General features: G+C 48.0%; 2 protein-coding genes across 4 annotated transcripts; both read right to left on the bottom strand.

The window, feature by feature from the left end:
* Positions 1–846: 846 nt before the first annotated feature.
* On the bottom strand, positions 847–16,910 carry DDX23 (DEAD-box helicase 23). 3 transcript variants are annotated; one of them, XM_057701796.1, is made up of 18 exons: positions 16,833–16,898; positions 16,096–16,217; positions 11,616–11,824; positions 11,083–11,193; positions 9,606–9,699; positions 9,430–9,495; positions 7,387–7,525; positions 6,966–7,099; positions 6,714–6,826; positions 6,326–6,469; positions 6,003–6,228; positions 5,551–5,696; positions 5,012–5,189; positions 4,027–4,269; positions 3,436–3,587; positions 3,099–3,207; positions 2,168–2,342; positions 847–1,750 (listed from the first exon to the last, which is right to left on the bottom strand). In XM_057701796.1, exons 2-18 carry the CDS (start codon positions 16,150–16,152, stop codon positions 1,527–1,529), a joined length of 2,520 nt encoding a protein of 839 aa, XP_057557779.1. In that variant the 5' UTR covers positions 16,153–16,217; positions 16,833–16,898; the 3' UTR covers positions 847–1,526. The 3 variants fall into 3 exon arrangements, with proteins under 3 accessions (XP_057557779.1, XP_057557781.1, XP_057557782.1); XM_057701798.1 differs by lacking the exon at positions 16,096–16,217 and having other exon boundaries at positions 16,833–16,910; XM_057701799.1 differs by lacking the exons at positions 16,096–16,217; positions 16,833–16,898 and adding an exon at positions 14,253–14,271.
* Positions 16,911–20,276: 3,366 nt separating this feature from the next.
* On the bottom strand, positions 20,277–26,964 carry RND1 (Rho family GTPase 1). The gene is made up of 5 exons (XM_057702673.1): positions 26,762–26,964; positions 25,860–25,947; positions 23,086–23,195; positions 22,085–22,219; positions 20,277–21,378 (listed from the first exon to the last, which is right to left on the bottom strand). Exons 1-5 carry the CDS (start codon positions 26,879–26,881, stop codon positions 21,133–21,135), a joined length of 699 nt encoding a protein of 232 aa, XP_057558656.1. The 5' UTR covers positions 26,882–26,964; the 3' UTR covers positions 20,277–21,132.
* Between the last annotated feature and the right edge of the window lie 288 nt (positions 26,965–27,252).

Below are 27,252 nucleotides of genomic sequence, written 5' to 3'. Positions count from 1 at the left end.
CTCACTGCATGGCCCACGTCTGGAGGAGGTGACGAAGTATCCTGGCCTCCTTTCTCTCACAAAGAACCCATTACGTGGGAAGGGAAAGGGACAGAGCTGGGGGATGCACTAGACTCCCAGGCACCCCTTCACCCAACCCCTCATGCCCAGGGCCTGCAGGGACGCTCAGCAGCACAGAAAGGACGTGTTTGGGGAGGTGGAGAAGAGGCTTAGTCGCAGCCTTACACTGTCCCTCCCTCAGGCCAAAAAGGTCCTGAAGTAGCTGCAATGTGAACTCCCTGTACTTGCCTAGCTCTTTGATGCGTAAGGAAGAACACGTGAATAAGAGTATTGGGGGAGGCCCCAGGCCTTGAAGCCCACAACCTACACTCAGCCAGGCCCAACTCATCTCTCCTTGGTGCCCCTGGTGCCTGTCTCCACAACCTCCTATGAGCAGTGGGCTTGGCAATTAGGAGCCACAAGTAAAGGTCCTGAAGACTTGGTGTCAAGCACACTGTACCAGGGTAGGAGAGCGGTTCTGTGTTTCACCTGCCAAAGTTTCACAACTGCTTTCCTTTCTCACCCTTGTGCAAAGCTCCCTGGAGGATGTCCAGGCCAGAGCTACAAGTTCTGTGAAGCCAGAGCGGGGAAGGGAAGATGCATTACGGTCCCACTGTCAGTGCCTTTTCCATTTCCCCTCAGATGCCTCCTACAGTCTTAGACGATCAGCTTAGACCCTACGCTCTTCTTTGGATGCAAGTTTCTTTCATCTCCCAAGGGAACCCACGGTGCCCAATGCCGTCCTCCCGTCTTCTGTGGGACCAGCGAGGACCTGGGAGATGAGCTGAGCTAGAACTAGACACAACCTTAATATTCGTGTATTTATTCTCAGAACATACAAACATCTTCTCAGAGAATAGAAAACAGAAATTTCACTCTGACTTCAAGATGGACTCAGCCAGCTCACCCTGTCCCCACATCTACTAAAAAAATTCCCTGGGTGAGGGATGCCCAGAGTGCACAGCACCCCTTGGCACAGGGGCCGTGCACAACTTTAAACAAGGCTCGCAACTTGTTTTTATAATCCAAAAGGGCAAACAGCTGTCAAAATGACAACAGGAGTCCAAGGTCCATATCCTCAGTGCCAGATTCTCTGGGTCATCCAGGGCAGCGATGGTGCTGCAGCTTACACAGTCAAGTCTGTGCCCAAGAAGTCCCAGCCCGGCAGCCAGGTTTTTGTTCCGTCTGGGAGGCAATGCCAATTGGCTGCCCCCATATATGGCAAGAGCTGATGGCCCAGTGCCATCCCAGAGCCCGCCACAGGGGCAGAGCTGCGCCAAAGCCTATGTAGTTTGTTCTCCCTGCCTCCTAGAGCAGCTTCCTCTCTTTTTACAGCCTCACACTCAGGCCTTCAGACCTGAGGGTCTGGGCCAGGGGGTCTGATGGTTTCACTAAGCCCCCATAAGAGTGAGAAGCTGGGAAGAGATATGAGGGTCTTGAAGAACAGGCTCCAGAGCATGGCCTCGAACCGTGGGGAGAGTGCTGTGTCAGGCAAAGATGGTCTCTTCCCGGCGCTTCTTGGTGAGGATGGTGCCTGGCTTGTGCTGGGCATCGGGGTGGTTGGCTAGCTCTGGGGGGCAGGAGGACACCGGGCTCTCCAGGATGGCTTGCTTCAGCTCATAGAACACCGCAGAGTCCTCTTTGGTGAGGAAGGTGATGGCCACACCACTCTTGCCTGCTCGCCCCGTGCGGCCAATGCGGTGGATGTAATCTGGGGAGGGGGAGGAACGTCACTCAGGGCGCCAGGCCAGATCCCCTGGGGAGCAGTGTCTGAAGCCTCCACTTCTGAAGGCGTCATCCTCCCCACCACACCTCCGAAGGCAGCAAATGCAGCTCGTGCTGCCTGAACCTGCAGTGCCCACAGTGCTCTCCCCACGAGCACTGCTGGTGGCCGCCCTACCACACTAAGACTGAGTGGCCAGCTCCATTTTTCTCCACATCTGGAAGACAGAGCACTATCCCAGGCGCTGGGAGAGAGAGAAGGCAGGAGCTCTTCTCCCTGGGACGAGCAACCCTAGGCTCAGAGCTGCGAGAGCTGGCAGCAACAGCCTCCTCAGTGGAGCTATTCGAGGAGAAATGGGCACAGAATCCCTTTACCTGGATTGAAGCTGCTTTCCCCTGCACTTACCTTCGATGTTTTTGGCCATATCGTAGTTGACAACCATAGATACATCCTGGATGTCGATACCACGACCCGCCACATCTGTAGCCACCAAAATATCCTTGGCTCCAGCCTTGAGGTTGGATAGTGCAAACTCTCGCTGCTCCTGGCCTTTTCCACCGTGCAGTGTACAAGCATTGTACTGTCGGAAGAATGGTGAGATGAAGACAGAGCCATGGTATCACGGAAAGACACAGAAGTTAGGAGGGAGTGGACAGGGAGGGAGGGTTGCAGAGAGCAGCCCAGGAAAAGGAAAGCGGAAGGAGGCAGGAGAGAGAATAAGGGCAACTGAAGTAAGGAGAGAACAGATGAGCTGAAGAAAGCGGGGAGACACACAGACAGGGCAAGGTCAAAGGTAAAGCAATCAGGGGCAGGATACGGAGCCAGGAAAATGAGAAGCAGTGAGAGAATGAGGGTAAGGGATGAGGGTGGAAAGCAGGGACCAAGAAATTTAAGGAAGTTTAAGTGCTGAGTGGAGAAGACACACCCTTCCCCTCAAACACCAGGATCAGGAGTAAAGGACACTTAACATCTCCCTCCTGACCGCACCAGCCTCTCTCCCAAACCTATACAAACACAAAACGCTTCGACCCACTCTACTCCACATCCTCAGATCCTGCCAGGATACGTGAGTGGAAACCTCTCCCTGGCCCCAGCGCACTTGGAGGAAGACCCAAGGCAGCGGGGGCCAGCACTGCTGGAACGGACAGGGAGTCACGGCAATTGACCGAATCCTCTTTATCCCCCTCAACCACCCTTCTCCCTCTGACCCTGACTTGTTAAATACTGGAGAGGTTCAAGAATAGGTGAGCACTGAAAGCAGAAGCCTAGGGGGCCCGTCTAGTTTCAGAAAGCAGCACCAAAGAGACCAGGCATTGCCCTCCCCTGCCAGACACACCCCCATCTTCTCCAGGGATTTGGCCAAAACATCGCAGCCCTTCTTCTGGTTGACAAAAATGATGATGGGTGGATCAAAGCCTTGCTCCAAAATTGCCAGCAGCTTTTTCCTGGAGAGAAGAGGAAGAGAAAAATGAGATGCATACTACCCTTCACTCCAAGTGAAATGCCCAACCTTGATTCACAAACGCCAACTCCAGGATCTCCAATGCCCATCGAATTCTGCACAGTAAAACGGAAGCTCTTCAACGTGGCAGAACCGTCACCCTCCAGCCACCACTCACACTAAAAAAAGCCCCTTGTCCATTCTGTTTCCCCTGGCTCAACTGCCCCCGTACCTCTTTTCAGACTCTGACATGAGGAAGACCTTCTGTTCCACACGTTCGTGGGGCTTGCCTGCAGAGCCAATGTACACCACAGCAGGTCGCCGAAGGTAGCTCCGGGCCAGACGCTCCACCGCTGGGGGCATGGTGGCCGTGAACATGACTGTCTATGAAAACAAGAGGTTCAGCCCTGGGCCCAGGCAGACACATCACACATCCCACCATCAGCACAGGCAGCACAGCCCAAGCTAAAGAATAGAAAATGAGCCATGGCGTGAGTTTTGACAGGAAACAGCACCCCAAAACACTGTCCTTTGCCTTCACAGTTCTCTCCTCAGTGCCTGTTCCGCAGAATACTCTACATCCTATGGCAACAGTAAGGGCCAAGGGCATCTGCCAGCACCTGTGGTGGGGAGCAGCAGGACTCTCTCCGGAATCATTTTTCCAGGGCTAAAAGGCTACACTGCCAGGATCGTGAGAGGACTGTAGCTAGCCACACCTTGCTATTCTGGAAACATGTACTCTGGGCCCACCTAAGGCAAGAAGGGCCCTGAAGCAGGTCTGGCAACTAGCCCAACTTTCCCCAGCCTAGGGAAGCAGCCTTACTTGGCGGTACTTATGTTTTCCTGACTCGAAGTTGGCCAACATCTTCTCAGGGTCCTCGGCCTCATCTGTGTCCGGCTTCTGGTTGCTGACAGGCATGTGCTCCAGGATCTTCTGGACGTCTGGCTCAAAGCCCATGTCAATCATCCTGTCTGCCTCATCCAGAACCACGTAGGTACAGCGGCTCAGCACCAGGTAGCGGTTCTCCAGCACATCAATCAGACGTCCCGGGGTAGCAATCACTATCTGGGGGGTACAGGGGAATCATGTGTGGCCCCAGCAGGCACCGCTTTCTTCTCCCTCCTGTGCACTACCCACCCACTTGGGCAACAGATCCCCAGTACTAAGGAACTTGGACCCCAACCTCCAGCTATGTTTGGCAGTGCAAGTTCCTGAGAACTGGCATGAAATCACTTGCTGCCATCTTGGATTTTTTTCAGGAATGAATGGGGCCTCTGAGTAAGGTCCAGGGATTAGACAGAAGAGGCAACATCAATAGGAACGTTCTTAGATGGAAGAGAGACTAAGTGATACTATGGAAGGGGCTGGATAAAGGGGTTACACTAAGAAGCCTGCAGAAGAGACTCAATTCCTACAGCAGACTTCTTGTAAAAAGCTCTCCTCCCCTACCCTAAGAAGAAGGCAACACAAAATCAACGACGTGGTCTAGCAGAGCGACTAAGAGCACAGCCTTCGGATGTGAATCTCTGCTCTGCCCATCACCAGCTGTGACTTTGGGCAAGTTATTAACCCAATCCTCAGCTTCATCTGTAAAATGGAAATACCATTATCTATCCTCTTAAGGTGGTTGTGAGAGTTAATGACGTACAGAGTACAACCCCTGGTGCATAAGTTCCCATAAAAGCACAGATATACAAACCAGCCCCTCTCTTCATTTACTGTACACCTACAGCGGAAACCAGACACAGAGTCCCCAGGCAGAGAGCCTTCCCAAGTGACAGGCTGGCTGCTGGCTAGGTGAACAAACCTCACAACCCATGCGCAGCCTGAAGCCCTGGTCTTCTCTGGAGATGCCGCCAATGACAGCCACAGTGCGGATACCCAGCGGCTTCCCAAACTTGATGGTCTCTTCCTCAATCTGCTGAGCCAGCTCACGAGTGGGGGCCAGGATGATGGCATAAGGGCCCTGGTCTGACTCTTCGATCCTGTGGTAAATGGGGCATCCCACAGTTTCATGAGCTTTGGTTCTCATCCAACCACAATCAGGAACAAGACAAAGTCACTCCTAAGGGCAACTATGGGAATGGGGAGGGTAGTGTGAAAAGAATGTAACAATCACTCTTAAAAATCAGACTCCAGGATAGCCAGCCTCTCCAGGGAGTGGTCATTGCCAGCAATAAAATCATATACTTCTTTGCTATCATGATCCAATTATTCCCCAATATCTGACCCAGACTAAAGAAGGGGGCTTCTGATTATACTTAAAAAGAAAGCCAAATGCTCCTTTGCCATTTTCACCTTTCCCACCCAGCCAAACCCACCCTAACTGGTGTCAGCTAACGTCACCTGTCAATTTTGGGGAGAGTGGTAATCCAGACCAGCAACGGAATGAGGAAGGCTGCTGTCTTGCCACTGCCAGTCTCAGCTACTCCAATGATGTCACGATTCTGCAGCCCAATGGGAATTGCCTGACGCTGGATAGGTGTTGGCTCCTGCAGTGACCCAGAGACAGGAATGGATACAGGCAAGATTATACTAGCTGGGCTACTGCTGACAGAGTGGGCACATATGCTAGCACAATGGGAGGACACCAAGCACAGTGAACAGGAGTGGGACCCGAGAAGAAACACAATCAACAAACAATACTTTCACCAGAAAATGAGAGACAACGTCACCTTGGTGCCCACTGGCAGAGAAGGCACCAAACAGTCTTGGAACAAAGTTCTCTGTTCTCAAGCTTGTACCCTCTAGAATCTGGGAACACGCCAGGTTTTCTGGGCCAATCTGCTCCTTCTTACCTTGTAGCCACACTTATCGATGACCTCCAAGATGTGTGGAGGCAGAGAAGAGTCTTTCCAGGATCGGATGGGATTGGGGATCTTGCCACCTTTGGTGGTGATGCTGTAGTCCTCACGGAAGATCCGCCAGTCCCTGTCCGTCATCTCATCCAACTTCTTCTGGGACCAATGCCGATCATCCCAGCGTTGCTTGGCTTCCTTCTTACGAAGTTTACGGAGTCTGGCCCTGGAGCAGGACATGGGGAATAAATGGGGGTTTGTATCCTCCATCTCCTTCCTGTAGACTTGGCTCTGCCCGACTACCCGTAGCCCTGACCACTCACTCCTCCTGCTCCTTTTCTTCCAGCGTCCGCCTCTTCTCCATTAGGTCTCCATAGAAGCGCGACTGCTCTCGCTTCTGCTGCTTTAGGTCAATGCCTGCAATGAAGCCTCGCCCCAACAACTGCACCTGGTGCCGTTCTTTGTACCTGGGATTGAGACAGAGGAAGAGGAAAAGAGAAGGAGCTGCTAAGCACAAGGATGGAGGGGTAAACTACCAACATGCACTGGTTTCCTTCGGGCTGGGGTCTTTCCTCACCCAGAGGGCTGGCTAACTACTATTTTACCCATCTCCCCATCCCAGCCTATCTTTCTTCTATCTCTGTAGTCACTGGTTCTCTCTAGCACCTGCCTAGTTTAAAAGCCCTAGCACTGAGGCCCGAACACACTCACAGGGGGTTGTAGTCAATGGAAGTGTCCTCAGATGCATCCCACTCAAAGACAAACTTGCGGTCGTTGAGATGCCTCGTCCGGCGCCGCTTCTTGATGCCACCCAAGTAACGCTCCTGCCCAGGGACAGAACACAAAGCCCATGAAACGGAAGGAGGTCCAAACCTCACATACAGAGATCAGAATGGCCAAACAACTAAACCTCGTTAGTGTGTGAGGAGGGTGGGGCAATGAGGACAGAGCCGAGGCCTGCACCTTAATGGCATGCAGTTCCTTGCTCTTATCCTTCTCCTCCCGGATCTTCTGCCGCCCTTCCTCATCCTCATTTCCGTTGGTCTCCCGCTCCATCCTCTCCCTGCGTTCCCGACGTTCCCGTTCCTGAGGGTCTTCTGCAGACCAAAGAAAGCAAAGTTGCAGAAGAACTCAGTGGAAGAAAAAAGAAGGCATGGAGGAGATCCAGACAACAGACACCAAATGAGTAAAAAAAAGGGGGGGGGGGGGTTTATGATACAAGGGAAATGGAGACCTAACAGAAAAATGTTTTTCTCAGAAACTTGCCCCATCCTTCTGTCTTCCAAACTCAGAGCAAACAGGTTTCTAGCTCTCCTGAGTGACAACACAATCCCACCCCACCCTTCCCTACCCCGTCTAGGGAACACAGGATAAGAAAACGAACCCAACATTTTCCTGCCCAAGTCTTGGAACTGTTTCCTTTTCTTCCTCTCTTCCTCAAGCATCCTCTGCCGCTCCTCCACCTCCTGCTGCCGTCGCTTTAGGGCTTCAGCCTCTCGTTCTGCTTTAGAGAGGAACTTGGGCTACAAGACATTACAACTGTAAACAAAGTATCTGGGAACAGGGTATATTCACATCACTGATGGCAAGATGGCAGTGGGCCCAAAAATACTTGCTCAGGCATTAAACCTGTTAAGGAAAATACAAATAGGCCCAGGACTCTGTTATGGGCTAAACTGTCTCCCTCAAAATTCAGATGTTCAAGCCCTAACCTCCAGTACCTCAGAATGTGACTGTATTTGGAGACAAAGCCTTTAAAGAGGTGATTAAGGTAAAATGAGGCTCCGAGGGTGGGCCCTAAACTAATGTGACTGTGTCCTTATAAGGAGAAGATTTGGATACACAGAGGGAAGAGCATGTGAAGATGGAAAAGACCTCCATAAAAGACCTGCATCTAGTAAAAGAATGAAATTAGAACACTTTTTAACACCCTACACAAAAATGAAACTCAAAATGGATTAAAGACCTACATGTAAGGCCAGACACTATAAAACTCCTAGAGGAAAACATAGGCAGAACACTCTATGACATCCATCAAAGCAAGATCCTTTTGGACCCACCTCCTAGAATCATGGAAATAAAATCAAGAATAAACAAATGGGACCTCATGGAACTTAAAAGCTTTTGCACAGCGAAAGAAACCATGAACAAGACTAGAAGGCAACCCTCAGAATAGGAAAAAATAATTGCCTATGAAACAACGGACAAAGGATTAACCTCCAAAATATACAAGCAGCTCACACAGCTTAATACCAAAAAAGCAAGTAACCCAATCCACAAATGGGCGGAAGACCTAAATAGACATTTCTCCAAAGAAGACATACAGATGGCCAACAAACATATGAAAAGATGCTCAACATCACTAATCATCAGAGAAATGCAAGTCAAAGCCACAATGAGGTATCACCTCACACCGATCAGAATGGCCATCGTCACAAAATCTGGAAACAACAAATGCTGGAGAGGGTGTGGAGAAAAGGGAACTCTCCTGCACTGTTGGTGGGAATGTAAGCTGGTACAGCCACTATGGAAAACAATTTGGAGATTCCTTAAAAAACTACAAATAGAACTACCATATGATCCAGTAATCCCACTCCTGGGCATATACCCAAAGAAAACCATAATCCCAAAAGAAACATGTACCATATGTTTATTGCAGCACTATTTACAATAGCCAGGACATGGAAGCAACCTAAATGCCCATCAACAAATGAATGGATAAAGAAGATGTGGCATATATATACAATGGAATATTACTCAGCTATAATAAGGGATGAGATGGAGCTATATGTAATGAGGTGGACAGACCCAGAGTCTGTCATACAGAGTGAAGTAAGCCAGAAAGAGAAAGACAAATATTGTATGCTAACTCACATATACGGAATCTAAAAATGGTACTGATGAACTCAGTGACAAGACAAGAATAAGGACGCAGATGCAGAGAATGGACTGGAGAACTCAAGGTTTGGGGGGGCGGGGGATGAAGGGGAAGCTGAGACGAAGTGAGAGAGTAGCATAGACATATATATACTACCAACTGTAAAATAGATAGCCAGTGGGAAGTTGCTGTATAACAAAGGGAGTTCAACTCAAGGATGGATGTTGCTTTAGAGGACTGGGACGGGGAGGGTGGGGGGGAGTCGAGGGAGGGAGGGAATACGGGGATATGTGTATAAAAACAGATGACTGAACTTGGTGTACCCCCCCAAAAATAATAAATAAATAAATAAAATTAAAAAAAAAAAAAAAAAAAAGACCTGCATCTACAAGCCAAGGAGAAAAGCCTCAGAAGAAACAACCCCATTTGATCTCAGACTTCTAGCCTCCAGAACTGTGAGAAAATAAACTTCTGTTCTTTAAGTCACTCAGTCCGTGTGTTCTGTCATGGTAGCCCAAGCCAACTAATTACAGACCCTCAAGCTCTTACCTTTGCCTCAGCTTCTTCCTCAGCCTTTTTCTTGGCCAGAAGTTCCTCCAGGGATAATGGCTGGGCCTGAAGATAAAACACAGGACTTCAGTCCATAGAGGCTCTCTCCATTTAAAGAATAAAGTCAGGCTTGAACTGAAGAGGAAGATGAGGACAAAAATCCTTTCTCTTTTTACCTTAGGCTTCTTGTCACCATGTTCATCCTCTTCATCCTTCTTAGAGTCTCTGTCTTTCCGAGATTTAAAATCTTTTCCTCGGCCAGGAGATAAACTTTAAGGCAAAGGAACACGAAAGGTCCATATCACTCTTATTCTAGCCCCTGGATGAGGTTCAGACTGAGCCCCACAAAAGAGGATGGAAGTTTTCCCACGACTCAACAAGACACAGTCATGCAACATGCCCTGAAGCTCCCTTTGCAGGCCTGGCCACACTGTGCCTGCTCTGAATCCTAATGATGGCCCTGTCTTGGCCCCATTCTACCTGAATCTCCTTTTCTGAGGTTAATCTCTCCTGGCAAGTGGATCTTCGCTACTGATACCAAAAATATTTCCTCCAAATATTACTCAGCCATAAAAAAAATGAAAAATTGCCATTTGCAGTAAATTGATGGGCCTAGAGATTATCATACTGAGTGAAATCAAAGACAAACATACAATATCACTTATATATGGGATCTAAAAAAAAACACAAACTAATTATTTACAAAACAGGAACAGACTCACAGACATAGAAAACAAACTTACGGTTACCAAAGGGGAAGAGGGGCAGGGAGGGCTAAATTAGGGGTATGGGATTAACAGATACAATATATATAATAGATACAATATATAAAATAAACAGCAGAGTTTACTGTATACAACAGGGAACTATATTCAATATCTTGTAATAACCTAAAATGGAAAAGAATCGGAATACATATATAAATATAACTGACTCACTTTACAATACACCTGAAACTAACACAATATAGTAAATCAACTATATTTCAACTAAAAAAAAATTTCCTCCAAACAGCTTATGTATGTCAGAAGAAAAAAAAAAATCCTGCATCATTTTAGAATACACAATGAATTCAGCCAACATGGCCACCCACATACACCCTTCTCAAATACTGCTATATATGTCCTTTCCTCATTTCTCCTTCCTACCAGTCCCAGCAATCTTTTCCCCACACCTGCTATAAGCTTAATATATAAGAGATCTCAAATAACTCCTCTGTATTTGTTATGAGAATTCTATCCTTTGCCCTGAATTCTAACCTACACACTCAGGGTATAAAAAAACTTTGTTCAGAAAGTTTCCAGAACAAAGAGATCAAGATACTGGCGCAGTAAGCTATCCCAACAAATACACGTTGTACATTCTGGATAGAAAACTGAATGGTCCAATGGAAAGGAATGTTCTGGTGGCTGGTAACCTTTTCAAACTGATTTCTAAATCCTAAGAACAAGCTGACCTTCGGGGGGTGTGACTTCACTAACTGGTTATACTTTCTAAAGAAGACATGTGCCTTCTAAAAAAGACAGTTCTGCAATAACTACCAATAGAATTCGCTATGGAAAATGTACTTTCCCACGAAGCTGAGCCAGCTGAGATGCAGAGAGGAAGTGACTGGAGCGCTGCCCTAAAGCCCACTCCCACCCCCTCAGGTACCTGGATCGCTTGCGGTCCTTGTCCCGTCTGTGCCCATCCTTATCCCGCTCTCGGTCCTTCTTATTCCGATCACGCTCCTTATCTCGCTCTCGTTCTTTGTGCCGGCGTTCTCTAAAGACAGCACAATTAAGAAATCACATGGCACTTCCTGAGTATCCTGCTTCACTGCAGCCCTAAGAAGGTTCCCATGCTCTTTTCTACCCAAAGCAATATTTTACAAATTGGAAAATGTGTTTCCCAAGAAGTTATGAGGGAATTCTAAGAAGGTCTTAGAACTCAAGAGTTGTACTGCTAAGTGTTTGTAGTACAACACTCCAATGATAGGACCATGTGAACATATGAACTATCTTCCTTGATCATCTGGACCTTCATCTTACAAGTTCCCTCTTAACCTTTAAGAACTACTGGGTCACTAGGTGTAGAGAAATGTATGAAAGACTAATGCCCTAATATGAAGGCATCAGAGTAGCCAAGAATAACGAAGTTTGAAATGTACACTCTCTTTCCACGTAACGAACACAAAGTTACTTTACCTTTCTATAGATTTGGAACGGGAACGGGAACGAGACCGGCTGCCTCCTCGACGCCTATCCCTTGAACGATGCCGTTTCCTATCTTTAGATGGGGAGGACTTCCGGTCTCGGTCTCTATCCCGTTCTCTGTCAGGAGTCCGAGATCGCTTCCTTTCCTCCTTGGAAGGTGATGCATCACGGTCCTTCTTGTCAGCCAGCTCTCCTGCCATCTGCCATGGGTAAAAGGAGTATTTATGATGTACTAGGTAACTGCTCTAAACCTTTTACGAATAATTTACTTATCTCAAAACAACCCTCTGAGGTAGATATATTGGTATGCCTGCTTTATGGATGAAGAAACTGAAGCTCAGATATATAAAGTAATTTGCCTAAGGACACATGGGTGTTAAATGTCAGAGTTTCAGGCAGTCTGGCTCCAGAGGCCCATTTTTTTTTTTTTTAAGACCTTTTATTGAGATAGTTAACATACAATAAACTGCATATATTTAGAGTGTACAATTTGGTATCCCAATCTCCCAATTCATTCCCCCCCAACCCTCCCCGCTTTCCCCACTTGGTGTCCATGTTTGTTCTCTACATCTGGGTCTCTATTTCTCTCTTGCAAATCTGTTGATTTGTACCATTTTTCTATATTCCGCATGTATGTGTTAATATACGATATTTGTTTTCCTCTTTCTGACTCACTTCACTCTGTATGACAGTCTCTAGGTCCATCCATGTCTCTACAAATGTCCCAGTTTCATTCCTTTTTACAGCTGAGTAATATTCCATTGTATATATGTACCACATCTTTTTTATCCATTCATCTGCTGATGGGACATTTAGGTTGCTTCCATGTCCTGGCTGTTGTAAATAGTGCTCCAATGAACACTGGAGGGCATGTGTCTTTTTGAATTATGGTGTTCTCCAGAGGCCCATTCTTATTCATTAATACTATACTATTTTTTTAATTTATTTATTTATTTATTTATTTATTGGCTGCATTAGGTCTTTGTTGCTGCACTCGGGCTTTCTCTAGTTGCAGCAAGCGGGGGCTACTCTTCATTGTGGTGCACAGGCTCCTGATTGCAGTGGCTTTTCTTGTTGTGAAGCATGGGCTCTAGGCGTGCAGGCTTCAGTAGTTGTGACATGTGAGCTCAACAGTTGCGGTTCGCGGGCTCTAGAGCGCAGGCTCAGTACTTATGGTGCACGGGCTTAGCTGTTCTGCAGCATGTGGGATCTTCCCAGACCAGGGCTCAAACCTGTGTCCCCTGCATTGGCAGGTGGACTCTTAACCACTACGCCACCAGGGAAGTCCCAAAACGATACTGTTTCTCTGGGATTCCTTTTGGTATATATTCATTTCCAGAAGTATACAATGAATATACCTTATTTTACAATTAGACTGCAAGAGTATTAAAAGAAATGTTAGTGAATGAATAGTACACTAGTTATCTCTAGAAACATCTTGTATTTTTTTTTTTTTTGGCACACGGGCTTAGTTGCTCCGCAGCATGTGGGATCTTCCTGGAGCTGGGATCGAACCCGTGACCTCTGCATTGGCAGGCGGATTCTTAACCACTGTGCCACCTAGGAAGCCCAACATCTTGTATTTTTTATCTGAGGAGTCTATTGTGTCTGCCAGCCCACCAGGATCAGTCAACACATACACATCTGAGGGAGGTAAGTTCCCTTGCACTCATAAAGAAAGCTCAAAAGAGAAAAAAGGAGTTTTACTTTGAGATTTGGGATTATGATCAGCACCTCAAGGAAACCTAAATTCAAACAGACAGAGAAACTCACTTTTACTCAGATTAAAAGAAATGCACTTCTAGAGACTTCCCTGGTAGTCCAGTGGTTAAGAATCCACCTTCCAATTCAGGGGACACGGCTTCGATCCCTGATCAAGGAACTAAGACCCCACATGCCTCAGGGCAACTAAGCCCTCGCAAGGAAACTACTGAGCCTACACGCTCTAAAGTCTGCACACCACAACTAGAGAGACGCCCATATGCCACAACGAAGATCCCGAGAGCCGCAACTAAGACCCGACACAGCCAAATAAATTAAAAAAGAAGAAGAAGAAGAAATGTACTTCTAGTTATGCAATGGCAAAAACTTTGTGAAGGGTACATAGGACCTCCAATGCACTTTGGTTTTACAACTTCCTGTGAATCTATATAATTATTTTAGAATTTAAAATAAGGGAGGGAAAGAGAGAGAAAGGGAGGAAGAAGTGTACCAAAAACTAGAGGTCACAGACATTCTGACTGACAATTCCTACTCAGATTTTCATAGCCTTGATTATGATCCAGTCCTATGAAAAGTGTGAGCAGGAATTCATTCTGTCCCCATCCTGCCTAGGGGACACTGAACACCATGCCACACTGTCAACTGCCCTTCAGACTACAAAATCTACTTCAGCCAGGCATTAAACAGACAGCAAATCTGAATCTGCCTCTATTCCACCATCACCATCATCATCCTGAAGCCTCAGGATATATTTCTCAGAACTTACTTTATCCCCAAACGGTTCCAATGAAATAAAAGTTCCCTAAGCTTTAGCTTACAAACCCCCTTTCCCATGTAATTCCTGCCATATATTTTTAAGAAGGGAGAGTATGTAAAGAAGAGAAAAGAAAAATGAACAAGTAGTACTTTCAAAACGTGGAGACAGGGACTTCACTGGTGGTCCAGTGGTTAAGACTCCGCAACAAAGATCTGGCGCAGCTAAATAAATAAATACAAAAAAACAGTGGAGACAACCCATTTTACCTCAAAATTGCCAGTACATCATGCCTATCATATGGAAACTATACTTATGTCTCTTCCACTTATAGCCCTAAGAAAACAATCCAGAGGAAAGGCTATCTCCTCTATAAAGCATCCTGGACATCATCATTCTTTCAATAAATATTCACTGAGTACCTGGTAGGTGCCAGAAACTATTCTAGCACTAGAGATACAGCAGTAAACAAAACAAAGTCTCTGATCTCACAATGCTTAAACTCCAGTGAAGCAGACAACAGGCAGAAAGATAAGAGAATTTCAAACAGTAATGAGTGCTAATGAAGAGAATAAAACAGGGTGATGTGATGGGAGCAGTATGAACATGAAACAGAAGGCTCTGGAAAGAATCTTTTAGATGACATGTAAGCTGAGACTTGAATGATGGGAAAGAAAGAGTCTACAAAAATCAAGGAAAAGAATTTATTGGGTAGAAGGGACAGCAAGGCACTGGGGCAAGAACTAGTTTAGCATGTTTGCCAATTAAAAATAGTCTTGTGTGAGGAATTCCCTGGAGTTCCAGTGGTTAGGATTGGATACTTTCACTGTCAGGGCCGGGTTCAATCTCTGGTCAGGAAACTAAGATCTTGCAAGCTGCGCAGACAAAACAAACAGACTGCTGTGGCTCAGCAGCAGTGACTGAGGGGGAAGACTGATTCAAGATGAGTTCAGGGAGGTGGGCAGGAGTCAGATAATGGAAATGTGTTTTAGGCCAGGGTAAAGGAACTTGGATTTTAATCCAACTGCAGTGGGAAACTTAGAAAGATGTTAAACAGGAAGTGATGTGGTCTTACTTTACATTTCCAAAGAATTACTTTGATGACTTGCAAAAACATATATGGTAGGGAGGCAAGAGTGGACACAGAACCACTGAGAATGCTATTACAGTAGTCTAGACAAGGGATGGCAGTGACTTGTACTAGGAAAGCAGCAATGGAGATGGAAAGAAGTAGAGAGCTTCAGGGCATATTTTGAAGGCAGAGCTTCAGGGTATGTGATGAAGGCAGAGCTGATGAAGGGAGGAAACAAAGAGGAGACACAAATATAACACCTAAATTTATGGTCTGACCAACTTAAATGGTTCACAGTACATTAGTGACCTGAGAAGACTGGGGAAGGAAAAGATTTAGAAGAAATAAAAAGTTTTATTTTGACCATGTTGAGTGTAAGATGTATGTAACAAAACTAAGTGGAGATTCCAGAAAGACAGCTGAAAATGCAATTCTGGAACTCAGGAGAGTCTGGGGACAGTAACTTGAGTTATCAATATACAGATGGCTTTTAAAGCCATGGAACACTAAATCATATTACCTAAGTAGGCATTCTAGTTAAAGAAGAAAACAGAAGAGGACCCAGAATTGAGCTCTGGAACACTATAACATTTAGAAGTCAGGCGCAGGAGGAGCCAGCGGAAAAAATTGGAATGAAACGACAGAAAGTGAGAAAGAAGAAAAATAGTAAAGTATGGCATCACAGAAGCCAAAAATGTGTTTCAAGGAGGGAGTGGTTATCTGTGTCAAGTGGAGAAAGACTAGGAGATAAAGGAGTGACCCTTGCATTTGGAAAAACAGAGATGGTTGGTGACCTTTAACAAGAGCTGTTTCAATGGCATGGAGGGAGTAGAAGCCTGAGTGGAGTTGAGTTTACAAGAGAATGAGAAGTGCAAATAAGTAAATGCAGGCAGCTTTTATTATAGGTTCTACTTATCACAAACCTCCACCTCTTTGAGTTCCTCAGTTTTTGTAGGGCAGGGGCAGAGTCTTTTCTTCATTCAATGAAGCATGTACTTATCAAACATCCACTATATGCAAGGCACCGTGCGAGGCGCTGTGCGAGCTACAAAAAGAAATCAAGAAGATCCTGTCCACAGCAAGCTTACAAAACAACACTGGGTATGAGACACATACCAAGATGCAGGCTCAGATGAATTATTGCAGGAGTTCAAAGAAATTTCCTTTCACTTGTAAAAGAAAATTTGGAAAGACTGTAGAGGAAGTGGCTCTTGAGCATTTAAAAATAGGTAGAAATTGAAGATGCGTAATTGAAGGTGCCGGAAAGAAATCTTTCCCGGCAAAAGAAATAATACAGGAGGCGCAGAGGCGGGAAAGCATGACTGGTTCTGGGAGAAAAGCCAGAGTTTCAGTTTGGATGGAGCAAGGGCTACTCGAAACATGAAGGAATAAGGTCGGACTGAGGGTATCACAGGTGCTGTGCGCATGGGCAAAGGTCTGACCCGTAACATCGTCCAGGGACCTGTCCTGTGCCTCCAGGAGCCAACACTCCGCCTGGGGCCCGCGCCCCTTCGCTCTGCCCGCCAGAGCTTTCCAAGTTCGTGCCCCTTCCCTGAGGCGTTCTTCCCCGCCTCATCCCGGAGACAGGAGCCAACGCTGTACCCTCACTCTCGCCTTCTCTGCAAGCTCGTGGAAACCGCTTCCATCGCCCAAGACTCACCACTCTTGAGTCCGAACCACCTAACGCGGCCTCAACGTCGCGGAGCAGTCGCCATCTTTCCCGTTTCCTGGTCGCCGGGCTGCTCCCCCGGCCGCGCGGCAGGCTGGGAAGGCGAGTTCCCGGTGCTGGGCGGAGCAGGCCGACAAGGGCCTGAGAACTACCAATCCCAGAATGCACGGCGCGAGCGCCAGCCCTGCGCCGCGGGGGCCTCTGGGCAATGTGGTTCGCCAAACACTCTAGGGGAGGAAGAGATTTTCGTGGGTCGGCTTTCCTCAAAATGTTTTTCTCTCCTCGCGTGCAGCTCTCCTGGAATTTGCTGGTTTTCCTAGAAACTGCAGTTAACGACACGATGGCCTTTGGCTTACAACGGAGAAATTTAAGGCCTTCCTTAGATGGCAATAGCACGTAATTATAACTGGCAACTACAGTAACAAGAATAAATTATCGTTTGTGGAAAAGCGTTTTTACGGAAAATCTTTGAGACGGATTATTAACCCCATTTTACAGGTGGACAAACTGAAAGTTCAGTTACAGGAGCAGCCTTGTGTTTCCCAATGAGGGTGGGACAATTCATTGTGTGAGACTATCCTAGATTTAGGAGGACATTTTAGCTACCCTGGCCCCGCGGTAACACCCTGGTTACTATGACAACTCAAAATGATCCCACACATTGGATTACAAAGGCCCCGTGGAAGGATGGTATCCCCTGGGCTGTGGCACGTGGTTTTTTCAACATTCCAGATAGGACCTGCCTTCTTCATTTTCTTGCTCTTTGGAATTTGCCCCGTTATTGAGTTATCTTACTACTTTTTCTTCTTTCTTTTTCTTAGTTCCCTCTCTTCAGTCCTCCAATGAACTTTTTTCCCCCAAAATTGTACTTTCACTTTGTTTCTCTTTGGTCTTATGGTTCATAATTCTACGCCCCTTCCTCCCAAACAAAAACAAAAAAGCTGGCAACTTCGAGGACGGTTTAGATAGATACCAGGAAGTAACTGATGCCTCCTTACTTCCCTTTCTCCCATCACCAGCTTTTTTGGTTTCAGTCGCATGTAGCTCTAGGTCTGGTTTTTCTCTCTGAATGTGTTCAGTTCTACTGAAGCACAGCCTGGGATAGGCCCAAATAATCCTAAAGCTCTGAACCTCACTCACAAAGGCCCAAAGTGACCCTGGGAGGTTCACACTTCTGCCTTTGAACTCTGCAGCCTTTGAGCTGCCCACTTGGACCTCAAAGAGAGAAGGTAAAAGTTGTCTTTGAGATCTGTCAGGTGTAATTCACCCAATGAACACTGGAGGGCTCTCCACTCACAATATGGAACTAACCATCAGACCAAAGGTGTCGAGCTGCTGCTGCTATTTACTAAATATCGATATCTCCAGTACCCAACTCTGTGCTGGACACTTAACTTACATTACTTATTTTACTTGTTCTTCTAACAGTACAAGATGGGCATTATCTCCATTTTACTGATGAGATTGTGGCCCAGAAAGATTCATCATGCCTTCAAAGTCCACATAGTTAAAAGAATGGAGCCAGGATTCAACTCCCAAGTTCATTTAACCTCAGAGTAGATGCTCTTTCCCCATTTCAAGGCTACCATTCTCAATCATCTTTTAAGATTAGTAAATTGAGACTCAGAAAGTTGATGAAGCTTGTTCAAGTTCATAGTGGCAGAGTTCGCCTAGTACTTGTGCACACACCTCTCTCACGACACATGTAAGACATTGAGCTTAAAGGATATGTGCATGGTTTGTCCTACTCTGCTGGTTCTTTCACAAATATGCATGCATCTTTGGAGATGGAGACAGAGGGACTACATTCAAGTAATGACCGTAGGCAGAGAGTCTCCTATTTAAATACCACATGGCTAACAGTAAATAGCAGTCTCTACTACACTGAGACTGAGTTTGAATCCTGACTCTACTGCTTACCAGATCTTGTACAAGTTATGTGGAATCACTGGCTTTTCTATTTCCTCTTTTATAAAATAGGGGTAATAATACCATTTGCCTTACAGGATAGGATAGCAGAGCAGTAAAATGTGCATGTTCTGTAGAGAACAAACTAGTGGTTACCAGTGGGGAGAGGGAAGGGGCAAAATAGGGGTAGGGGAAGGGTTATTATGGGATTATATGAAATCATGTGTGTGAACTTTTGAAAATCATAAAGCACTACAGAATTTGAAGACTCATTCAATTTTTAAAAAGTGAAAAAAAATTAAATGGTTAAACTTAAAAAAAAGGTGCATGTTCCGGAGCCAGGTTGCCAGGATTTGTATCCAGGTTCTATCACTTTCTAGCTGTGTGACCTTAGGCACATTAATCTTTCTGAACCTCAGTTTCCCTGTGTGTAGGATGACATTGGTAGTACCCCATAGGGTTATCACAGAAGAAGCAACATATAAAGAACGTATAAGCAGCCCTGATCCATAGTAAACATTTAACAAATGTTAGCTACTTTCATTTATGAAGTTAAATGTGATAATGTCGAGAGAAGGATTGGGAGTTTGGGCCTGGGAGTTTAAGACAAGAATGTGGAAAAGAATATATGTGTATATATACATATATATCTGAATCACTTTGCTGTACAGCAGAAATTAACATAACATTGTAAATTAACTATACTTCAATAAAAAAATTTTTTAAATACTAAATTGAAAAAATGTAATAATGCAGGTAAAGCACTCAGCACAATGCTGAGCACATGGTAAGTACTCAACACGCAGTAACTTTTTATTTCCAGTACAATACAAAAGTTGGAAAAAAGAGCCATAAGCAGCTGAAGTGAAGGGATACTAAGGCCCCTGAGCTGCCACCAACAGGCCATGGAATCGGAAGCTCAAGAAAGCAGAAAGCATCACCTCGCCTTGACCTCAGAAGAGACCAGAACGCTTGGAACCTCCCAGCCTTGGCTTCAGTCTGTCCACCTTCTGCAGGGGTTGGGCTCTCAGCAGTTTGGATCTCCTTCTGATGATCCCCCTCAACCTTGTCTCTCTCCTCGAGACTCTCTAGGGCAATGGTTCTCAACCACGAGTGATTTTGCCCTGGAGGACCTCTGGCAGTATCTGGAGACATTTTTGGTTGTGACAACTCAGGGGTGCTACTGACACCTAGCAGGTAGAAGCCAGAGATGCTGTTAAACAACCTCCAGTGCACACAACAGCCCCCACAACAAAGCATTATCTAGTCCAAAATGTCATTTGTTCTGAGGTGGAGAAACCCTGCTCTAGAGCTAAGGAGATCTTCATTGGCTTAGCAGGACTTGGGTAGGGAAGGGGATGAGGCAGAGGGTGGGGAGAAAGGCAGGAGATCCTTGTTGGAGGTGCCAGGGAACAGTGGAGGCAGCCACTCTGCAACCCACAGGAAGAACCCAGGACAGCGTTCCCTCATTAGCAAAGAGCAAAGGAAACAGAGAAGGAAACTAGGAATGTGGAGCCAACTTCTTTATATGTATTATATTTTTCATTAATAAATAGGTTTTCTTCTTTAAACACAGAACATGTAACAGATTGAAACACTCCCCCCTCCCCCCAATTCCAAAGACAAGAGTCTATAAAACAAATGCCAGCTATACTGCCCTAAGGGCAGAAAAAGTCTGGTGACCCCCACCCAGCCCTGCCTCCTGCAGCACCACCACCCCCACACTGCAAGAGAAGGGGGTCTGGGGCTTCTCCCTTGGACCCTGGGGACTTAGGTGAGAAGCATGTGAATGTATGATGTCACCTCTCCATGAGGCATGGGCTATGCAAAGATGAGGTTTCCTTCTTATTGGCTCTGAACAGCTCCTGCCCTTCTGATTTCAGTTACCAGTTACGAAGCACCTGGGCTCAGCTCCCAAAGGAGATGCCTCTTGGCTTCCCCACTCTCCACGCCTCTGTGGCTTCCTCAGAGGGGAGGGGAAGGGCTTAGGGACCCCTCCCATCCCCTGGCCTGCATGGAAACGTTGTGTGGAAGAGGCATGATGCTGAAGGTGAGGCGCCTGTAGGCCCCCAACCAAAGCCATGAGGCCAACATGCCCTCCAAACCCCCACACCTCTCCTGCCTCTGGAGTGGAGGGCACTGGGGCAGCCGCCCCTCCACCACCTAATGCCTGGCTTGGGGTGTGATGGTTCTTTCTCAGTGTCAGGTCCTCAAGCCGGGCCTGGCTCTTTCCTTGTCCCATTCCTGTCTCCTTCCAAGCCCTCACCGTGGCCATCTGAAAAACTCGTGTCCAGTGTCCTAAATTGTCTCCTCCTCCCTCTCCCTGTGCCTCTGCAACCCAAGGGAGGAAGTGGGAGGTCGTCTCCCCTCTCCAACCCCCACTTCACATAATGGAACAGCTTTTGGCCTTTTCCTTCTTGAAAGTGGAAGAGATGAGTTCGGAACGACTGGGGAGGTGGAGCAGTCGCTTGGAGAGGCTTCGGACAGGGCTCTTCGGGGGCACTGGGCTGGACTTGTTCAGACACACCACGGACGCCATCCGGAAGATGCTGTGGATACTCTTTTCTGAAGTGAAAGCCGAGCCTTCCAGGTAGATTTCTGCACCCAGCTGCTTGGCTATGGCACAGCCCTGTGGGGGACGTTAGGTCATCAATGCCATGATCCAAAATGGCTCTGAAACACTGCCTGCTAAGGGGAGTGTCCTCCCCAGGGCTGCTCTGATGGACCCAACTGCCAGTCTCCCACCACCACCCTCTGCTGACTATTTTCTGAAGGCGAAGCCTGACGGCACCTTAAAGTCACCTGGAATACCTTTTTAAACCGTACTGATGCCAGAACAAGTAAATCAGAATTTCTGGGGGTAGGCGTAGGTGTTAGTATTTTTAAGAACACTCCAGATGATTGTAGTGTGAAACACTGGTTTAAGAGAAATGATCCTTACACTCCCATGCGAATAAGAAATTATCCAGGGACTTGATTAAAAATGCAATTCCCATACCTTTCTCCCAGAGTGGCTCTATAGATACGGAGTCAGGAATTCTAACAAGCACCTCTATCGATTCTAACACAGGTGGTCCACAAAAAAAAACCCACCTGAGAAACACTGGCACACACTGGCAGGAATGGCTCACCTGCCAAACTATAACATGCATCTGGGTAAACTGTACCCACCACCTCTATCCAAGTAACTAGTCTGCTGATTACAGATGGCCCCACAGAATACCAATTCTCTCTTGCCATAGTGAGAAAGTGTGAGCAAGGGCCATGCTTCAAGCCCTTTCCTGTAGCCTTCCCCAGCTCATCTCCCAACACACACACCACACACACACGCCCACCTGCTCGTAAGAGATGGGTGCCTGCTTCTGGTGGGACAGCTCCATCAGAGTGCTCAGGTCTGTCCGCAGGTCTGTCTTACAGCCAATAAGTAAGACACGGGTGCTGGGACAATAATCGAGGATTTCCATCCTCCACTGAAGAGCCGTGCAAGAAGATGGGAAGGGGGAAGGAAGGAGAGTCAGTGGCTGACGGACACCCAGAGAAGCCCAGTTGGCAACGTCACAAACCATCCAGTTTATCACCAACTCAGCCCTCCCTCTGAGTCACAGCATCACCACTGCACTAATTACATCATCTTCCTGCCCATAAGGGCTTTGGGGCCACAGGAGTGCTGACCCAAGAGTCTGTCCCCAAATTTAACAGCCCAGTCACCAGAGAGAGCAGAAGCAAATCCCCCACCCTCTGCCAAGCATACGGGGCATGGGCTGCCCCTCAACCCAAAGGGCTTCACAAGTCCAGAAAGCCAGGAAGAAGCCAACCCGTCTCTTTCCAAGGGAAGGAGATAATCCCAGAGTCCTCTGGGAAACGAGGCTAGTTCCACGAGCTTTCCTGGGACTCCTCAGTATGGGCAGACCTTGCTACTCAGAACAAGGCATTTCCTACCAGCAGTTCAGCTCAGACCTGCCTGGCTTGCCTGGTCCAGAAAGCCTGGGATCAAGGTCTACAAAAGCTGCCTCCAAAAGGCCCCTTCCCTGACCCTCAAACCATATCACCAGAAGGTTCTCTACTCTCAATCCTTCACTTCCTGAGTCTCCAACACCACCCTCCCTTGCTGGGCCTCTGACAGAGCAGTGTAGGATGGGGGCAAAGGCAGGGTACAGAGGGGACTGGAGATGTGGGTTCTAGTCCCAGAGCTGTAGCTTATGGTGTGGCCTCAGGCAAATCTCTTCCTTCCCTGGCCTCAGTTTCTTGCTGTTACACAAGAGGGGATTAGATGACATCTAAGATTCCTTTCTTTTCTCAGGCTGAGCTAGAGATGGCAGAGTTCATCCAGTCTTACCTTCTTGAGTGCACTGTCCACTGTCTCTGGACGGCTGATATCAAAGCATAGTAATACTGCATCCGAGTCGCTATAGCAGAGTGGACGGACATTGTCATAGTAGGGAGATCCTGGTAGAGGGGAGTGGGAGCTGATGGTGAGCCATGGCACTTTCCGCCCCCTACAGGCCCAAACCCAAGAGCCCTGGGAATATCATGCTTGGTCCCTCAGGTGAGATGGCCCCACCCATCTCCCAGGGGAACGTGCTGCGGCACGAAGCTTGGGACCTGACCACCTGCTAGAAGGCAGTGCGAGAATATCATCTTCCTTAGCCCTGAAAAAGGGGAAGGGGGCAAAATAAAAGGAGAGGGTGGAGTATAATTTGGCCCTGAGTCTCCTACAGTGGACTTAATTGAAGGTCCACCAGTTTTCTGAGTCCCAGGGGAAGCTGCTCCTACCCCTGCAGAGAGACCAGGCCTTATTTAAGGTCTCTTTTCTAGAGTCTGCCTGCTGCCCAACCTCTGCTCCCTTCTTCTGCTCCAGGGTCTCCCCACTGAAGAAACAAATCTGTCTGTTATATAACTGGCTGCCCTGCTTCTCTGCCATGGGGTCAGAACTCGAGGAGGCTGGCAGGACAGGGAGAGCATCAAGAATTCAGTGTCCCACACCTCCTCCCACCCAAATCAGCTTACACTGAAAAGGGCAAAAGGAAAGCTGGAGCCCCTATCCCATGATCTCAGGGAGGCATTCTCAAAGACAGTAGCACCAATAGCTGGGATTTAGAGGCTTGAATAAGGGTCCTTCGCTGGGAGGGGAGTAGGCAGTGCAGACCCAGGTGGTCCAATATGGGAGAATGCTAGGGGTTGAGCCTGCCCCCTCCACCCTGGGGAAGGAACAGCAGCAGATTTGGAACCCAGACAATTCGTGCTCAGAATAGCAAGCAGCCCCTCTCCCTGAACCGCAATCACCATGGAAACTTGGGGGAATCCAAGCTGAGGCGGGGGGATTGGTTGTGGGGAAAAAAAAAGGAGTAAAGGGGAGTTGGGATAGCTGCCTGCTCCTTCAGCAATCGGTCCCCATCCCTCTCTGAGGTGGGGTCTTATCAAGGCATTGCTGAGCAAAGGGAGCACTGCAGCACTGGGGAAGGGGGAGGGGAGGAGGCCTCTATTCCGGCTCCAAGAGATCCCCCTCCCCTAAGGCCAGCAAGTGAATAATGGGAACAGATTCAACCCTGGCCCCAAGGCTGGGATGCCCCATCCCACACACCACTGCCTTTCCCCCTTCCTTGTCGGCACCTCATCTGAAAGAGGGAGTTTGAGGATGACTGATAGCCTGCAACCTTTCAGAACTTGGGGCAAGGCGGGGTGGTGGATGCGACACAGGGAATAGAGACCACCTTGCTGATTTTCCATTATCTGGATTGGGATTCAAGGGCTGCATTCTGACTGTGGGAGGAGGGGGAGGGGCTCTTTGGGGCGGTGGTAGTGAAAAGAGATAAGCTGCAGTAAGATTCTGGGAAGATTGAGAGGTGGGCAGAATACAGCAGAAGAAAATACATCATGCAGCCAAGCTGCATTCCAGTCCAATCCAGCCAGCATAGCACAGTCCAGGATAATCAGAATCCTGCCTCCCAACCCCTGTAACTGCAACGGAGGAAAGCATAGCAGGTTGAGGAATTTCTGTTTTGTTTTGGGGAGTGGGCAGCAAAGGGAAGTCTCATTTTCTGATGACCCATCCTCTACCTCCAATCTTTCCAGACCTCCAAATTGGATGATGGGAATAACAGTTCTCTGGAGGAGTAGGATGGCATGTTTTTATGGAACAGGAAACCCTGAGTGATTTATAGTTCCTCTTTAAACTCAGCCTGAATATGCATTTTTTTGGAGAGGAGTGGATTTTCTTTTCTTTCTCCTATTCCTGGCTTTTAGTCCTTAATTATGACTCTGAGCTCAGTCTATTGAAAAAGGGCTGGGGTTAAGAGATAATGGGAAGGGGACAAAATCAAAGCAAAGGATAGACGAGCACCAAAGGTTTAGGGATGAGAGGCTTGAAACATAGTGCTTTCTACGTTCCAGAAAGACAGAGCATCTTCTACCTCAGCCCAGTCAGAGCCAACAACCCCCCCCACTATGTATAATGTGACCATGCCCCATATTAAGCCCCCACCCTCCAAAACACTGACGATGTATCGCTTCATCCCTCAGCCGCAGAGGTATGACAGTGGGGCTGAGCTGCGGCAGGCCGGCAGGCAGGCAGGCAGCAGTGGCCCGAGATGGAATGCAGGAGAGAAAACTGAGTCAGGAGCAATATTTCCCCCAAAGCAGGCTTGTCTCATCGCTTCTCGGCCTTTTGGCTAAGATCAAGTGTAGCAGGCTTGTCTCCTTGCCTCAACCACAACTGCATCCAGCAGCACTGCCTCCTGCCTCTTATTTGGCTTTGCTCTGGGGCAGTAAAGGCTGTGTGTGCGTGTGTTGGATGGCAGGGAGTGGAAACAGAGAAACCCTAACTGCCTCCTCCAGTAGTCTTCCAGGGTCCATTAGCCTCACCATCCCAGTCCTCTGAAGGATGGAGCCAGACCCAGAGAAGTGAGTAGCTTTTGGGGTTCATCCACTCTGCACCCCTGGACCAGCTGAGTTGGCCAAACCTTCCCCTCACCCCCAACCAAAGAATCTCCAGGTCCCCTTCTTTCAGTTTCCTGGCAGGCATCACACTCCTTCTCCCCATCAAAGAGGGAAACAATTTCTAAAAGACAGCAGCTGCAGCAGACCAGCAGGGGTGGAAAGGGACAGTCTTACCTGAGGTGTCCCAGAGACTGAGCTCCACTCTCTGTTCCTCTGTCTCCAAGCAGGCTGTGTAATTCTCAAACACAGTGGGCACATATGTCTGTGAAAAGAGAGGAACTATTCACACCCTGGGTGCCCCTACCCTCGTAACCCTTCAGTTAATGCTGTCTACACAAGAAGCCACTCACCCTAGTGAGACACTAAAGTAGCAGGAGATAGAGAGGTGGGGCTACCTGGGGCAGGAGGGACCACACGGAACAAGAGGGAGGGGAGTGTAGAGGCACAGGCACTTTGCTCCATCAGAGTAAGAAATGTGAATGACTTCCTGCCAGGGACAAGCCCCCCCACTCCCCCCGCATATCTTAGATGGTCAGGAAGACACACACACACACACACACACACACCCACACACACACGAACTCCTCTTGTCCCCAGATTTGTCTGTCTCCCAATTTCAGAACCACAAGAGCCAATTCTAGCTCTTTGTCTTCTCCCCACAAGCCGCTTGGACCAGAAGGGCAGCAGAAAAGAATAGCAGAAGCCTGCCTGGGGACAAGGGCATTGAACCTTTGAGGATGGATGAAGGGACGGGCAGGTATTACGTCAAGAAGAAACCCCAGACTCTCAAATGCCTCCAGTTCCCTCTCCCAAGAGCAGACTCCAGGATGAAGGGAGGTAGGAGGGGATTTGATCCAGGACCTATGGGTGAAGAGGTGAGGAGGAGCCAGCGGGGTGGCAGAAGTGGAACAGGTCTCAGGGGAAGCTAAGGCAGGGCGGTCCTCCAGCCAGAAAGCTGCGGAGGATGCGGAGGGGTGGGGTGGGGTGAGACAGCTCCCCTGGGCCGGTGGGAATCTATCCCCAGCAAGCACGCGGGCAAGGAGGAAAGCTGGTCAGCGGGCGGGCGAGCAGCTCACCTCCGGATAGCAGTCTTTCGCCAACACCTGTAACATAGCTGTCTTCCCACACTGCACATCCCCCACCAGAACGAGCTTACATCTGGCCACAACTGGCTGGGGGGTCCGTCTCTCCTTCATGGCTGCAGCCTTCGCAGGACCTGTACTCGGATTCAGAGAGGAGAGGGTTGCGCCAGGTGCTGTTCGGAAAACCGCCAAGGCGAGTTCCCTGCCTCTCTCCAACTGAAAATGAGGCCGGCACAGCCGCCTTATATTGCCCTGGCTGAGCCAATCACAAGAGGAGGCGGACTCTGTCACAGCCAATCCCTGAGGTGGGATCCCCTCCGGCAGCCAATGGCAGGAGGATCTGAGTCAGAGCCCTCTTTTTCCCTTCCCTTTCTCTTAAAGCTGCACCGTTGCGCCCTCTGAAAGGGGATTCCCACGTTGTTTTGCATTTGTATTGGAGTAGGGGCGGGAGGGAATGAAGCAAAATTTAATGGTCTTGAGTGTCC

Source organism: Hippopotamus amphibius, chromosome 12 (assembly GCF_030028045.1).
Source record: "Hippopotamus amphibius kiboko isolate mHipAmp2 chromosome 12, mHipAmp2.hap2, whole genome shotgun sequence".
NCBI lineage: Eukaryota > Metazoa > Chordata > Mammalia > Artiodactyla > Hippopotamidae > Hippopotamus > Hippopotamus amphibius.
This window is presented reverse-complemented; position numbering and strand designations above follow the sequence as displayed.

Bases quoted from the DNA above. Each gene is read 5' to 3' on its own strand.
- DDX23 (XM_057701796.1), bottom strand. From the start codon at position 16,152: ATGAAGAAAAGACTCTGCCCCTGCCCTACAAAAACTGAGGAACTCAAA. The intron at 6,470-6,713 runs GTGAGTGTGTTC...TCTCAATCCCAG, and splicing joins TCCATTGACTACAACCCCCT to GTACAAAGAACGGCACCAGG. The intron at 3,208-3,435 runs GTACGGGGGCAG...TCTTCTCTCCAG, and splicing joins ATGTCAGAGTCTGAAAAGAG to GAAAAAGCTGCTGGCAATTT.
- RND1 (XM_057702673.1), bottom strand. From the start codon at position 26,881: ATGAAGGAGAGACGGACCCCCCAGCCAGTTGTGGCCAGATGTAAGCTC. The intron at 25,948-26,761 runs GTGAGCTGCTCG...CTCTTTTCACAG, and splicing joins CGAAAGACTGCTATCCGGAG to ACATATGTGCCCACTGTGTT. The intron at 21,379-22,084 runs GTGGGCGTGTGT...CGTCCCCCACAG, and splicing joins CACCCATCTCTTACGAGCAG to GGCTGTGCCATAGCCAAGCA.